The 17,181-nt window shown below is 40.8% G+C and overlaps 1 protein-coding gene across 4 annotated transcripts in view; it reads right to left on the bottom strand.

The window, feature by feature from the left end:
• The window catches only part of CENPP (centromere protein P), a 176,630-nt gene that overhangs the window by 99,960 nt on the left and 59,489 nt on the right, over window positions 1–17,181 (bottom strand). Inside the window, exon 7 of one of the 4 annotated variants that reach the window (XM_088134102.1) lies at window positions 3,085–3,787. The exons of the other annotated variants lie outside the window; for them this stretch is intronic. Coding sequence (XP_087990228.1) covers window positions 3,641–3,787 — 147 coding nt within the window. The 3' untranslated portion in view covers window positions 3,085–3,640. Of the gene's footprint in view, window positions 1–3,084; window positions 3,788–17,181 lie in introns of those variants that run through there. 4 annotated transcript variants of the gene reach the window in all.

Consider the following 17,181-nt stretch of genomic DNA (forward strand, 5'->3'; position numbering starts at 1 on the left):
CACAAATGGCGATCATGTGACCCTGGGACTCTGCAAGTGAGAGCTGGTTGCCAAGTGCCCAGATTGTGATTGCATGACTACGGGGGTTCTGGGACTGTTGTAACTTTGAACACCGGTCATATGTCATTTTTTAGCACCACTGTAACTTCAAATGGTCACTAAACAAATGGTTGTTAAGCAAGGGCTACCTGTAAATTCTTGGGGATCCTTTACAGTGTTAAAGCTTGGCACAGCAGAAGCTACTCCATCCAGACAAAAGCATGGGATTGTTTTTTAACAGCTTTAGAGTATATTCAACATACACACAGCATACATCTTACATTCTTCTCACAGATCTAACTCTTCCTGCTTATTGACCAAACAAGGCAAAAGGTAATGGAATTTCTAAGGAAAGAGCTCTTTGTCCATAAGTTTTGTTGATTTTCAACTCTTTAAAATTCACACTCCCTTTGCTCCTTTTAATTCTACTGGTCCCTAAAATAATATCTCTATTTCCAGGTTGCCCAATTTTGTGCCACCATTTGTGCCATTTGTCTTGCCTATGATTGAAAAGTAGTAAAAATTTTGGTGATTGCCACTGTTATCTATATTATTGTTACTTTATTAATTATTTTATGTAATTTTATTGTATTTTGTCTATTTTTTAGTTTTATTAATCATAGGTTTATGTATTTTATTGTAGTGTTTTCTTGCCTAAAGGTTGTAATAATAAAGGTTTTTTAAAATTGTATTATATTTTCCCCATCTTTGTACCTTAGAATTATATTCTGGGTTCATGACTTTAAATCAACTACTATGTAACGAGTATTTTAAGGATTTTTCCTGACTTCAAATTGAATTTGGTCTTCCTAATTCGCAACAATGGAGGTATCTTCAGCTTAAGCATGTTCTAACGGATCAATATGGATGAGATGCTTTGGCTGTCTCAAAGGCACCCAAGTTACTTTCTTACTTGATGGAATCCATGATAGAAATAAAACCTGTAATATATCTCTCTCAAAAGCTCAAGGATATTTTTAAAGTATACATTTCTGGGATATTTCAGACATGGACTGGAATTTCCAATAAAGCCACATCAATGGCTTCATCTCCTTAAAAAATGTTAAAATGGTATCTACAGATTTGAGATTAAGGATGATTCATCAAAAAAGATATTTAGGGCATATTAGACTCCCCAAAGAATGTATCTGAAAAGATGGACATCAGATTTTTTATGTTGGATGTGTAAAAAATTTGAAGGCTCACTGACCCATGTGATATGGTCAAGTGATCATTTAGTATCTTTTTGGGATAGTGAATGCATATTACAGATTTATGGGAGAATCTTTAAATGTTAAATGTAATGTTGAATTATATACCCATCCTAACACTTAAAGTATAAGAGCTCATCCACTCCAATCACATTTAAATCACTTATTTTAGGAGACAAACATATGCTCAACAGAGTTTCAGAGTTTTGTAATTCTTTTAACAATGACAATATTTTTTGCAACAGTGATTTATTCTGAAAGCAGCTACATAACTCAGTAATCCTCCAGTAGTATCACTTTGTCATTTCCTTGACCACTGGAGCTTCTACTGCGCAAAGAAAAAAAATGCATTTTTAAAAATGCAAGAGTATAAAGACTGACAGATTGTCCACTATGTTCTAGATTTAAGTTATTTACAGTCTCAGACCAATAAAACACAAATAGAGAATTTAAGATACTGAACAAAAAAACCACCTTGAAACAATTAATGAGAAGAGGATATCACGTATAGCTATTGCAAGAAATCTGGCAATCTTTGCAGTGGTTGTCCAAGTTAGGTCTTGCAAAAGAAAAATTGTAATTTCTTGATGAGAAAGACAACTAAACTTTCTGATAATTGGCTTATGAGTGCCAGATGCCATGGGTGGTACAATAGGTAGTGTAGCAATACATGGGTTACTGACTCTACCTCTGTATCTGAACAGAAACACATATGATTGTTGTATGGAAGACTAGTACATTTGCCGAGCAAGGGCATCTGAAGTTGAGTATGGGACATGGAGTGTGGCTTTCAGAAACTTAGACTGAACAGCTTCTAAAGTAGGGGCATCCTTATAAATATAGAATTGTGTACCATATAACAAGACCAGGGCCTTTGCTTTATACAGTTTTTTTTTTTTGGCTGCAAGAACATAATTATTGCCATGATGACTAGCATATTTTAAGATTTCATTAGAAACTTTTTAGAGCTCTAAGTGAAAGCTTGCTCAGTTGGTTGTTTTGGTGGGTGGAGGGGTGGAAGTAGATGCCTAGGTACTTGGAAATCTTTGACCTGATCAATCGTTCTACAGAACTGAACCTGTAGGCATTCCAGACCTGTTATTTAAATCTTTTAAAGATAATAAATACATCTTAAATTCCTCCCCTAAATTGGGAGTTAGCTCTATCATCACTCAAATAATTTAAATGGAGACAGAAACAGCCATGTAAGTCATTGGATTCAATCACCTGCTGAAATTTAAAGCACTCCCAACAGAGGGCTGTCTAGCCTCTATGCACTGGAGGGAAGTTCACCACATTTCCGGATAATTGCTTCCATCATTAAACTGCTCCTACTGTTAAGGAAGTTATCTATCAAAACATAGATAAAGTTACTCTGGAAAGATTTGTACTTGATAAATCCACTCTGAGTTCTGGCAATTATTGCATTGTTTTCAAGGTACCTATAGACTGATCGTTCAAAATAAATTCATGAGTATTTTCTATCAATTTCAGTGATCCTGCTCCTACCCAGCGGAACATACACTTCTATGTGGAACACCTACTTCCTTTCAAAATAGGAACTGAGAAATTTCACTTTTCTTTCTTACCTGTTAGCATTCTGCCAACTTTATTGAGCAGCTGGTGCTGTTTTTTTTTTTTTTTTAATATCTAAAAAAAGCCCTTTCTGTTTTTCTTTCCAACTCAACAGAATATTGAAAAGTAATTATATAAAAAGGCTTGGCATTTTGTCTGCCCATCACCAGAATAACTACCATAAAACTAAATTGAACGGGACAAAAATTAGTGTGGCAGAAAATTTAAAATTAGAAAAATTAGTGTGATTCAGTTACTTGAAGTTTTTTCTTCTCTAGGCTAAATACATGCAACACTTCTTCCTGTTTCTCATAAGTTGTTCCTTACAGGTCCCTTATCATTCTGGCTGCTGTCCTCTGGACACACTCCAGTTTCTCAAGAACTGGATGTAATATTCTAGGTGTGATCTGTCCAAAGCAGAACAGACAAAATAATAACTTTTCTTGGTCTTAATGCTATACTTTTTTTGACCTAACACAGGACTGCATATTTTTTTGCAGCAGCATCACATCATTCACTTGTGTTCACCTTGTGATCCACCAAGACAAAGAGATCCTTTTTGCATGTACTGCTGCCCAGTATGGTTCTCTCCCCATTTTATACTCATAACTTTAATTTTTCCTACCCAAATGTAGGATACTGCATTTGTCCCTGTTGAAATCTGTATTGCTGCTTTCTGCTCATTGTTCCAGCTGGTCAAGATCCTCCTGAATTTTGATTCTGTCCTCTTAGATCTTTACTATCTGTCTTACCTTTGGGTCATCTGCAAATTTGATGATTATATTTTCTAACATCTCATCTAAGGGGTGGTTACTTCAATCCTCCCTTTCAGATTTTCTTGCCAGTTGATAGATCTTTTTTGTTTGCAGTATTTCAGCAGAGGTGGAACACAGGTTCTCTAACATAAAATTGCTCTGCAGGTCCTGCACTTCTATCCACATGCTTCCCAGGAACAAGGAATTCTGTAGATAGGGGTAGTCCAGTTAATAGCAGAAACTAAAAGGCCCTAGCATACTTAGCACACTTTAAAAGAATGTTCAGTCCTCTGAATTCCAACATATCTTTTGCATTTTGGAGTTGCAATCTGATTAGCAATCTCCATGTACAAAAAATGTGGACAATTAGGAGAAAAATGATAATATAGATTTACAATTAATATCTTTAAGATGACATGGTATCACTTAGAAAGTTATATGCTACATCCAATTTTTGTTTAAGATCCGATTATATAATTGTGACCACTGTCACTATCACATGCTCTGACATACCCCAAATCTGTTTGGGGGAGATAGACACCAGACAATTGCAGAGTGAAGCATGCAATAAGGAATTTGCTCTAATGAAAGTGCATCAATAATGGAATTACAGCAATGAATCTAGCAATAAATAATATATAATGAAATAATAAATCAAATTATAGGAAAGGGATTCTTATGTCGATCTCCACATGCTAGAGAATTATAACTATTTGCAGCCTTCAACACTGGCTCCTTGACTCCATCTCTTAGGAGCTATTGTTCAGCAGCATTTGGAAGGAAAATGTTTTTATCTCTTCCTTAGGTTAATTTAATAGGGCTCAAAAATTCACATATGACCTTTTTAAAAAGATAATGCAATGTCTTTTTTAGTCAAAATTCTTGAATGTTCTTATTATGAATTTATACAATTTGATATAGGTACGAGAACTGGCTGTCAGATGGTCACAAGTAAATAGACAGCCAGTTTGGTCTAGTGGTTAAGGCACAAAGCTAGAAACCAGGAGACTGTGAGTTCTAGTTCCACCTTAGGCATAAAAGCCAGCTGGGTGACTTTGGGCCAGTCACTTTCTCTCAGCCCAACTCACCTCACAGGGTTGTTGTTGTGGGGAAAATAGGAGGAAGAAGGAGTATTAGGTATGTTCACCGCCTTGAGTTATTATAAAAATAATAAAGGCGGGATAAAAAACCTAAAAAAAAAAAAGAATGATATCAGATCATCTGCCACCAATACAGGTAGTCCTTGCACTGGCAACTCAGTCACTAAGTGATGCAGTCATAAAGCGCGGCATCACATGACCACGCCAACTTACAGTATAACAGCAATTGCGGCAGTTCCAGTTGCCATTGTTAGGTGAATCCCAGGGATTGACTCTGCTTGTTGGAAGCCAGCAGTGAAGATTGCAAAAGGCGATCCCATGACCATGGGATGCTGCAACATCATAATTGTGAGCCAGCTGCCATGTGCTAGAATCACAATCATGTGACTGTGGGGATGCTGCAATGGCTTTAACTATGAGGACCCGTCAAAAGTCCCCCTTGTTCAGCACAGTTGTAACTTCAAACAGTGGCTGAACGAGTGGTCATTCAACAAGGACTACTTGTAAAAGAGACAGGTGAAAGAGGTGTTCCCTCCCAAAACAGACTGTCTTTTAGCACGTTACATCACACAAGCAAGATAAAGATGCAAGAATCTGAATTTAGATTTCACTATAAATAGAGCCCACATTTGGTACACCGCAGTTGCTGCAATTCTTTGTAATGTCTCCTTTAGCTTTTCTACAATAAACCAATTTATTTGCGCTTTTGTGTATCGGAAATCTATCCTTAAAGATATATTTTTTTTTTGCATAGGTAGTCAAGGGAAGTCTGATAGCAGGGAAGGAATAGAAGGCACATAGACCACAGCCCTATTTGGGCTTCCTCACATCTTCTCTGAAGGAGGAAGAAACCGGGTAATCAAGATCAGGAAGAGGCATCTTTGCAGTGATTCCACTTGCACATCATAAAAGGTAATCATGTTTCAGCTATTCCACAGCTCCCTCGATGGGGGAAAATGCAGGTCAGCCAACCTTATTTTCTCAATTAAGGTGGCAATTTTGAGTAAAGGATCCCAGTTCCTCCCTGCATGAAGAATTAGACAATCATACAGGATAAGATATTAGCTTTAAGATGCATGTCATGACATCTCATCTACTCAGACAAGTGCAGGAGTTGGATCCAGCCTCCAACTCCAGACAGACCTAGTTCCCACCAAAGGGTCAAACTATTCCCAGGCTGGGTTGTTGGGAGATCTATGCCTAGCCAGAATGACTGGCATCTCTCTCTCTCAAACACATACAAAAGAGCTTTTCAAGACCATTTTCTTAGCTGATCCATGTACACCATGAGGTGACTTTTATCTGCTCAGTGTGGTCTTCTATAAAGCTGTGTTTTACAATGCTGGGGTGAGAAAAATGACCCACTTATGTTTCCTTCAATATTGGGGGGCGGGGGGGAAAGGCTATTTTTAGAAAGCTACTGAATACTGAAAGAGGTGAAACAAGCTTTTCCCCATGCCCTAGATGTAGCAATGGAAACAGGCTTATTGTGACTCTTACTTCTGAGTGGAAGAAAGAAGCAGGAGATGGAAAAGAAACCCTAGAACTGTTTGGCTTATGGCCAGGTATTCTCATGCCTGATAAAAAATTGCTTGTTATTTTATTTATTTATTTATTTAATTGATATGGTTGTCCATTTACCAAAAGGAACTCAGCATTGATAAGACGAGGTAGTACACAAACGTCAGCTGATAAAGAGCATAGTTAACAGGGCTGCTTTGTGAAGTACCTCTCTGAGTCCTTTGTGTGAAATTGACCAAATCAATAATGGACCCACAGGGTGAACCAGTGAGGTGGCTCCATTATTATTAGCATCCCTTCACCTACTATTTCTTTGTCTTAGCTTTATTTTTTATAGTTTTTAATGTTTTTAATAATAGTAATGATAACTCTTTTCGATATTTATTAATTGTTTTAGCTTTGTTGTATGCCTCCCAGTCACTTGTGAGATGGGCAGCTATATAAATTGGACAAACAAACAAATGGTTCAAAGGTGTTCCAATGTCATCTGAGCATGCTGGTACCTGTACAGATGGTAGTTCTGATGGCATGTGGCCACCAACAGCAGACAAAACCCAAAGTAAATTATTTTGGGCTGAGCTAAGTAAATGGAGAATCATTTAAAATTGTCTAAATAGAGTGAACTTAGAACAGTGGAAACTGTTCAAACTACAAACAACTGATCAGCAGGACCAGGACTAAAACCTATAGATTAGCCTGCCTAAAGCTGCAATCCAGTACTCACTCATCAGAAAATAAGTTCAACTGATTTCAGTGATGTTCACATCTGAGTGTTGGAGTGTGTATGAAACTGCACAACATAGGGAGAAATCATTTTAAGATTTTTTCATACTTTTCTAATTTATGCAAATATTAACTGTTCTCATTCAAAGTTTAAATTGAAGTCTGAGTAATATTTTACTAGAAAATCAATAGAAGGGATATCAGGTATGCTGACTGTCAAATTCTGGAGCAGATTATTGAAAGCATTTTCATACTTATTTCTATCTGTATTACATACACATTGCTAAAAACTAAAGTTACTCAATGAAAATAGACTGAGAACATTTTTTGCACTCATTCCTATTCAGTAAAGTTTGAATCTGTTTTTTATTTGTTTCTGGAGAGACTTGAGGTCTGAGAACAAAGCTGCTAACAGGAAACATATGGAAAAGTTCTACAGTAAGTGAACAACTGACTTCAACTCCAAATGCCACGTATCACATTCCAGTGTCTCAAACAATCTGGGGAAAAGCTTGTAGCATTTACCTTACAAATTCAATCATACAAGAGTCCGGTTGCTATATGAATTTTAAAAGGTTAGTAAATATAAACAAGGGGAAAAAAATAAACAGACTGCTAAACTGATATAGCTAAAAAGATTATTCGGATATTAAATTAACTAGGTGGCCACTATAATCTTAAAAATTCTTTCATACAACTATCTCAACAGCATATGTTGCCAGGGGAGAAATTTGCTCTAGTTTGTTTATAAAATGAGAACATTTTAGTACAGATGTAAGTTAAGAGTCATTAACCATACAATTGCTGGGCGCTACTCTTCCCTGGACTTTATCTGACACATTAACAACAGAATGCATGTTTTAGAACCCTTCAACAGCACGTATAGAGTTTACAATAAAATATGACAACTTCTGATTTAGTACTGCAAATGTTCAGTACTAAAAAATGAGGTCACAAATATTGGTTTGCTTCATACCCAGCCAATTTGGTGTTCACTGCCCTTATGAAGGACAAGTATTAAGTTTGTATTTGTGACATTATCCCATGTCTAAGGAATGTTCAGAATCCTCAATGGCCAAGAGCAATAGAAAGAGCAAACTTCTGCCTTCTTTTTTTTCTCTCAGGAGCAGGACTCTGCTAGAGATGTTCTAGTTTTCTGGTTTTCTTAGATTCAGAAAAAAAAACTTTATTAGAATGAGAATTCTCTCAAAAATGAAAGTAATAAAAACTTCTAGTATGGACAGAAAGGATGATTACTTTAATAAAAGTTCCAGAAAAAGGTGCATAGTTAATGAAGAATTTCAATTTCAGCTACCAAAGCAGAGTTGTGAAATACTGGGAACACATACACAGTGAAATATTTGTTTGCAACGCACCTGATTTTTCTCAAATAGGATAATCCAGAGGTTTTAATTAGTTTTCTTCATGAATATAACATAAAGAATGTATTAGTTCAATTTAAATGAGTGAATTTAATTAGCAAAGAATTTAATTTGTTTAATTAAAACTAGTGAATTTAAAGAGCTTTTCAAGTTATTCTGTTTAGAAAAAATGAACGGTAAGCAACTGATTATGACCTTTAATTTATAAAAATGTTCTGATTACATGCTTGATGTTTCAATTCACTTTTATTCAGTCAAACATGCTGAATTATTGTTTTCCATTTTCTTATTCTCCCACCATATGCAGGAATGCCAGCAGTCATAACAGAACTGGTCTCTTTATCCTTTACCAAGAAAAACGATCACATTTCTTTTTGAATTTGCCAGTCTTACTACAAATTATGACACTGAGAAATTCTACAACAGTTCAGATCGTAACAAACACAAAGCTAAGTCTGGCAAACATGCCTCCCTACTTTTTCTGCAGTTAGTGTGAGGGCGCAGTTTATATTAACCCTAGTCATCTTCCCCTCCTAACAGAAGAATTTGGACAAATGCTCTTTAAGTTTGCTCCCCATGGCTAAACTATCCCAGAAATATTCATCAACAAACAACAAATCCTTCAGAGCTGACTTACTGCCAAGTCTTGCATTCTCTCTCCTTTTGTGGCTGTTTTCTTGCCTGTTATATCCTAGGCTATACAGCATATATACAGAGAGATACAAAATGTTTTGACTTTGAAATATTCTGACATCAAAGTACTCATTTTGAGTGTTTTATTCCAGGCAGTAAAGAAAACTTGGTCTTTCAGGAGGCATTTTCAGTATTCCAACTGTTTGAAACACTGCAACTGGGCCTTGTTTTGCAACATGTGACTGGACTTTTCCCCAAAGCCTTTTCCAGCCTAGAAGTTCAATACAACTCATGTCCCTACTGCTACTGGGATGACGTGGGAGTAGAGGAAAGAAGTAATTAAGCACGTGGCCAGATAGAAGAAGACTGCTTGCAGCTGCATAATTGTCAAATTGCCTAAGTTACTCTTTACAAAAAAAACAAAAAAACAAAAACCTTTCACATGGGTGGATGGGTGAGTTATATGATGGTTGTGCTTATCTTTTTCTGCAGAAAGCTCATTCAATAGTGTTTGGATTTGCACATACACTAGTTTACTTGACATACAATCATTGCTAAAGCTGCTGATGTTATATAAATGTAAACAAATAACAGAAAGAAACAGTTAATAGAAAGTTGATTTGTTGAACTTTTTATATGAATGTGCACTCTATGCAGGCACTGAAATGTTTGCTTGTCTCTGCAACAAGTAGCTATTTCTATGTACAAGCAAAATAATTAGGAAAAAACAACATAGTTACTTTTGTATGGCTTGCACCTGGAAGGCAGGTGTTGGGCGGGCAGAACCCCAAGCAGTGCTTCATTAAAAGAATTAAGATGAGCTGTTTTTTTGTCCTACAATATGTTGGTTGAGGGTTTATTTTTAAACTGCCCAGAGTCTTTGGGACTTCAGGAGGGATATAAATTTAATAACAACAACAAGAATATCGAAGTAATGTAATAAAAACATGAACAGACTGCTGGCAAGGAAAAGCATTACACGATCAATTTCTACAAAAGATCAGGGGGGAAGTGGATAAAGAAAAAACCTGGTAATGGCTTACAACTGGAACATTAAAAAAACTGTGATGTGATGTGTATCTATGAAGAGGAGGGTGATGTGAGAGATCAAGGCTATCAGGAAGAAGGGGGTGTATTCCAGGAGGGGAAAGAAGACAAAAGACAACACAACCTGCAGAGGGAGTGTGGGAAGTGAAAGAGGTTCAGGATAGCCACCCCCTAGAATCTCCCAGGGTATATCCACTAGTTGATGTAGTATAGATTTAGCTTGGCAAGATTCTGTCTTTAAGGTATGAGCAAATAAAGGAGCTGGACTGGACTTTCACCGTTGTTTTTCGGCTGGGCCTAACAGAAACTGAAGGCTTGATTTTGGCTGCTCAAGAGCAAACTATGCGAACTAATCCAATCAAGGCCAGACTTGAAAAATCATCAAATGATTCACAGTACAGATTGTATCAAAATCCAAAGAAAGTATCAAAATCTGTAAATCAAAGTTGAAAGATTATGGCATAAAGCGGCAGTGGTGGTCCCAGTGGTTATTGGCACACTGGGTGCCATACCAAAAAGTCTAGGACGACACTTAGAAAATCTGCACATTGATAAAATTTTCATCTGTCAATCAGAAAAGGCCACATTGCTTGGATCCGCATATATACTACACCAGTACATTATGATATCCTAGGTTCTCGGGAAGAACTTGATGTGAATGAAGGCCAATACCAGCTAAAGAACTGGCAGCTGTGATTTCACGTTGATGTGTATATAATTTTAAATTAAATTAATTAAATTATTAATAATTGAAGAAAGAGACAGAAGGGCTAATTCTGGCTGCACAAAACCAAGCCTTAAGAACAAATGCATATAAAGCCAGAATTGAGAAGACAGCAACAGACAGCAAATGCCATCTCTGCAAAGAAGCTGAAGTAACAGTGCACCACCTAGTTAGCTGTTGCAAGATTGCACAGACTGATTACAAACAATGGCATGACAAAGTAGCAACAACGGTGCATTAAAATATGTGCAAGAAATACCACTTGCCTGCAAGCAAGAACTGGTGGGACCACAAAATAGACAAAGCGAACTGCAACAGACCCCGGCACGGCACACTGAGCTCCAGGCCCAGCGGGCCCAGCAAGCCCCGGACGCAGCATACCCAACCCCAGGTCCAGTAGGCACAGCAGGCCCTCAAGTGGCACAGCAAGTCCTAGGGGCCCCTGGAGCAGCGCTGCAAGTTCCAATGACGCCAGGGCTACATGTCGTGCCTTAGTGAGCCCCAGAGCAACACGGCAAACTCCAGGGATGTGGGAACTTACAGATGGCTGGAATCCTGGGAGCTTGGTGGTTTGGTGCAAGGACGCTGGGTGGGTTGGGGGGGCTGAGGCTGTAGTGGACTTGTAGTCTGGCTGTGGAGGAAGATCGTTTGGCTCCGGAGGAAAAGCCGGACAGGGAGCAGCCGGACAGCATACGAAGCCAACAGCCCTTGGTTTTAAGACTAGTGAACTGGGGATTAAGAATCTAACCACCCCCATTTAACGCCCCCCAGGGCCAGTGGAGAACCACGGGGTCCCTCCAGTGTGAGTCTGGGACTCCCTCCTGGGAGTGAGAGTCTGGGAGGGAGTCTGGGAATGCATGAGGATACCAGGATCCACCTTCTGGGTGGGAGACAGGAGGTGTGAGGGAGTGAGTGGGATGCCCACCCTGCTGACTAGTGAGAGAGGTCGTGGAGGGTGGCAGAGGGTGTGTGTAAGTGTAAAGTTCGGTGGCGGGTGGCTCCTGGCGGCGCTGAGAGCATGAGCTGGTGTGCCAGGGTGACCCTCTCTCATCTGTGAGTGTTTGGGTATGAATGAGGATGACTTGTTGGAAGGAGGGACCCTTGCCCCGGATTAGGGACCCCGGAGGTCCAGGATTGGGGGTATTTGGGCCCGGAACCCCTGGGGACTATGCAGTGGCCTACACTATTGAGGTGATGACGGGTAGGGGACGATATGGCGGGAGCTGGAGGGCGGGCCATCTTTGGGGAAGATGCCCCTGGCGTGGGTTACCGGTGGTGTGTTCCGGCCCTCCTGGTTCATTCCCAGGCCTGTTCAGCAGGTTCATAGGGGCCCTGGCCTTTGGCTGCTGCTGCTTAATGCCAGGTCAGTTAACAAGGCCCCCCTCATATGTGACTTGATCACTGAGGAGGGGGCAGACCTGGCATGCATTACCGAGACCTGGCTGGGGCCCGAGGGGGGGGTGCCCCTCTCGGAAATGTGCCCAGCTGAGTTCACAGTGTGGCACCAGCTGAGATGCCAGGGCAGGGGAGGAGGGGTGGCTGTTGTGATCTGGGAATCTCTAGTGGCCTTCAGGGGCATTGCTCTACAAGTTTCTGGCTGTGAGACATTGTTCTTTAGGTTGGGTTCCCGTGAACAGTTGGGAATTCTGCTCTTGTACCAGCCTCCCTGCTGCGTGGCAGCCTCCCTGCCTGAGCTGCTGGAGGCCATCTTGAGGCTGGTGGTGGAGTTCCCCAGGCTTATGGTTCTGGGGGACTTCAACCTGCCGTCCCTGGGGCGGTCTTCGGATGCGACTCGGGAGTTCATGGCTGCCATGGGCCTGTCTCAAATTGTGCGGGACACAACCCGAGACAGTGGCCACATGCCGGATTTGGTTTCTTGTCGGAGCAATGGCAAAGTGATCTGAGGGGAGATTTACAACTTTCCCCGTTGTCATGGTCAGATCACGTGCTGGTGACCCTGAATTTCCCCTATATCACCCCCTTCCACAGGGAGGCAGGACCCATGCGATTGGTCTGCCCCTGGTGCCTGATGGACCCATCAGGGTTTCAGAGGGAGCTGGGGGATATTCCCATGGATCTGCTGCATGGTCCAGTGGAGGCCTTGGCTACTGCCTGGAATAGGGAGGCAGCCAGGGCCTTGGACAGGATCACGCCTATGTGACCTCTCTTGCCACATTGGCCCTGACACTCCCCGTGGTTTACGGAGGAGTTGAGGGTGCTGAAGAGGGTCAAGAGTTGTCTAGAGCGCTGCTGGAGGAAGACAAAGACCGAATCCGACCAAACACAGGTTAGAGCCACTATCAAGGCCTACATTGTGGCAATAAGAGCTGCAAAGTGCCAATACTTCTCCACCTTATGTCCGCAGAATGCCGCCTGGTGGCCCTGTTCAGGATGACTAGGTCCCTCCTTGGCAAGGGGGATGTGGGGGTTCATTTGCGGAGCTGTGCAGAGGAATTTTCGGAGCATCTGCAGGACAAAGTCGCTTGGATTCGTTCCAAGTTAGACTCCGAGCGTGGGGCAGGATCTGGGAAGATACCGGGGGACCGTTCTTACCCAGTTATCTGGGAACAGTTTGATCCTGTTGCTCCTGAGGAAGTAGACAGGATCCTGGGGACTGTGAGGGCCACCACTTGTCATCTGGACTCATGGCCCTCCTGGCTGGTGAAAGCAGCTCGGGAGGTGACATGTGGTTGGATCCATGCAATGGTTACTACATCCTTGCAGGAGGGAGTGTTTCCAGCTGCCTTTCAGGAGGCATTGGTGCACTCCCTCCTCAAGAAACCCTCCCTGGATCCTACTGTATTGGACAATTTTCATCCTGTCTCCCACCTCACCTTTTTGGGGACGGTGGTTAGAAAGTGGTGGCATCATAGCTCCAAAGGGTTCTGGAGGAAACGGATTATCTGGATCCCTTCCAGTCAGGTTTCAAGCCCGGTTATGGAAAAGAAACGGCATTGGTCGCACTTATGATCTCTGGCGGGAGCGGGATGGTGGAAGTGCGACCATCCTTGCTCTCCTTGATCTCTCAGCGGCTTTCGATACCATCGACCACGGTATCCTGTTGTGACGACTCAGGGAATTGGGGGTGGGTGGCACAATATTGTGCTGGTTCACCTCCTTTCTTCAGGGCCAATCCCAATCGGTGGTGACAGGGAGCGAGAGGTCCCATCCTCGGCCCCTCCTTTGTGGGGTGCCGCAGAGTTCGATTCTCTCTCCGCTCCTTTTCATATCTACATGAAACCCCTGGGTGAGATCATCCACCACCATGGGATGAGGTACCATCAGTATGCTGATGATACACAATTATATATCTCCGTCTCAGGTGAAATAAGCGATGCCATGACTGCCCTTTTGCGGTGCCTGGAGGCTGTAAGGGTCTGGATGGGGAACAACAGGCTTCGGCTGAACCCTGGTAAGACGGAGCGGCTGTGGGTTAATGGGTCCTCTGTATCTGGGACTTTGTCATCTTTGGTGCTGAATGGGGTAGCACTGCCCCAGACAGACCCAGTGTGTAATTTGGGGGTCCTCCTAAACTCACGGCTCCTGCTTGAAGAGCAGGTGGCAGCCGTGGCAAAGAGGGCCTTTGCATAATTTCGGGTTGTGCATCAGTTATGCCCTTTCCTGGATCGGGATGCCCTTTGAACAGTCACTCATGCCCTTGTTATCTCCCAGATAGACTACTGCAATGCGCTCTACATGGGGCTACCCTTGAAGAGTAGCTGGAAGCTACAGCTGGTCCAGAATGCAGCTGTGCAGGCTATTTTTGGAGCCCCGAGGGCCCATGTAACGCCACTGCTCCACGAGCTGCATTGGGTACCAGTTTGCTTCCAGGTCCAATTCAAGGTGTTGGTTATCACCTTTAAAGCCCTATATGGCATGGGACCAGGTTACATAAGGGACTGCCTCTCCCCCATGACTTCAACCCGTCCCACCCAATCACACAGAGAGGGCACGCTTCAGACCCCCTCAGTAAAAGAACTCCAATTAGCAGGGTCCAGAAGGTGGGCCTTCTCTGCGGTAGTCCCCGCTCTTTGGAACATTCTGCCCCTGGAGGTGTGATTGGCCCCCTCACTCCTGGCCTTCCAAAGGGCTTTGAAGACCTGGTTCTGTCACTTGGCCTGGGTGGGGAGGGAATACTTCAAGCGTGGGGATGGCTAGCCCCATAGAGGCCTGCTGTCTTCAGCCCCAGATTCTTCATCTTGGACTTTCCTTTTCCTTTTTCTAGTAATGTTTTTTAAATTTTGATGTTTTATATATTTATATATATTTATGGTTTTAATGTTGTGTGAGTTGCCCAGAGTCCCCCATTGGGGGGAGATGGGCAGGAGAGAAATTTAATAAATTAATAAAATAAATAAATAAATAAAGTAATAGAAAATGAAAAGCTAAAGTGCTCTGGGACTTTAGAATTCAAACAGACAAGCATCTGCCATACAACACCCCAGACTTAACAATTGTTGATAAGAAAGACAAAAATCTGGATAGTGGACACTGCAATACCTGAAGACAGCAGAATAGAAGAGAAAGAACTGGAGAAAATCACAAAATATAAAGACCTGCAAATAGAAGTAGAATGACTGTGGGAAAAGAAAGCAAAGTTAGTACCAATAGTAATAGGTGCCTTGAATACAATTCCAAAACATCTGGAGCACCACTTGAACACCATTGGCATTGAGAAAACCACCATTAGTCAATTGCAAAAGGCAGCTTTACTTGGAACAGCTTACATCCTGCAACAATACCTTTAATATTATTAAACAACATGTGCCTATCCTAGGTCCTTGGAAAGGACTTGATAGGTGGATAAAAATGACAAATCCAGCCTAAACTGGTTGACTGTGCAACCAACCATAATAAATATTTTTAATCTGGTGAAACGGTTTTCTACTGTTTCCTATATTATTTTATTATCTTCATAAATATAGTAAAAATTATGCCCTTGGTTGAAGGGCAAATTGGCTGATATATATCAATCAGGATGGAGTATTGTCCTACCTACTTTCACAGTTCCGGGGTTAAAATAAGTGAGCAGTAGCAGTTTCCTATGACCCAAACATTTCAAATATTTCAAGTTTTATTTCAATAGAGCACAGGCAACTTGAAACATTTCAGCTGTGTATTTAAAGTAGGGTTGTTCTGTTCCACCCTTGAAACACACATGTTTTGTTTCATACATTATAACCTGCCTGTTCCTTAGTAAAAAAAATTTCCCCTAAAAGAAGATTTGATGGTATGCTTAGAAGCAAACCATATCTTTGTACAGGTATGTTTCTCCTGAAAATCACTCCAATTACTTAGTAAAAGCAATAAGATCAAGATATTGGATATACCATTAGTTAGGAGAAAAACTAATTATTTATGGTGATAATTGTGATAGTTATAGTGATCTGATTGAACTACGAAAGAAGAAGGTAACTGGAAGCATAAGCAGAGTAGCTCCTCTCCTCCGGGTTGCTGTCTTTTATTTATTCTATTTGTTCGTTTCCAACATTTACTACTCATTATACATAGAATGAATAATCAATTATTCTACATAGAATAAACAATCAAAAGCAGTAATTAGTTACATGGAGCTGAAGCTAAAGCAGACATTGCAAAATTTTAAAATGTGGCATGTATTAAGATGTTAAATTATTTAAACACATGCAGCAAAGATACACAGTTATTTAAGGATCTGAAAACATAAAAAGGGATGGTCAAGAACTGAAAAGGTATGAAAGGAGAATCTGGGTAAGGTATTTCATCAATGGAAGGACTATCCTGGCATGATACTTGGAACAAGGCCTCTGATGGTAATCTCATCATGGCCCATGTAGAATATATAAACTCTGTGGCCATAAGCCATGAAGGCCTTTATATGTCAAAACATGACCTGTATGTTCATATGTAATGTATACAATTAACAAAATGAATCATAGTACCACAAAAAAATTACAATGAATTAGAAAGTTGGTATAAAGCACAGACATTACAAAGGTGAGTTGAAAGGGGAAAAATCATCCATGGTATTCATAGGAAGAAGGACTGGATGGACATATGAATCTTCAATATAGATCTAAAAGACCTCATAGGAGATGGCTCCAATATTAGGGGAGGTGGAGAACATTTCAAAGAACAGATTGCAACTCAGAAAGGATTCTTCAAGTAATACTGTAGTGCAAGCAGTAAGTTTCTGTTAATGACCTGCTCTGTTTCTCCATTCCATTACTTAAAAGTAGGTATAACAGGTTGACTAGCATTGGCTGCTAGGAATTCCCTTGAAACATTTAAAAATCTACTGGATGCCATAAGTCACTGGGGTTGGATCATTTTAGTGGGTCTTCCACACCTGCAGGAGAGGATAAATATTATTCTGTATTTTAAACTTAATATAATCATAGGACTCATTTCTAATTAAATACCCTAGTGGTTAAAAGTCCTTAATTTCCTGGTTTCTCTTCAGTGGTACTCAACATACAATACATTCTAACA

This window comes from Python bivittatus, unplaced genomic scaffold (assembly GCF_059951505.1).
Source record: "Python bivittatus isolate LINGU-HERP-01145 unplaced genomic scaffold, Pbiv_v1 ctg000080_np1212, whole genome shotgun sequence".
NCBI lineage: Eukaryota > Metazoa > Chordata > Lepidosauria > Squamata > Pythonidae > Python > Python bivittatus.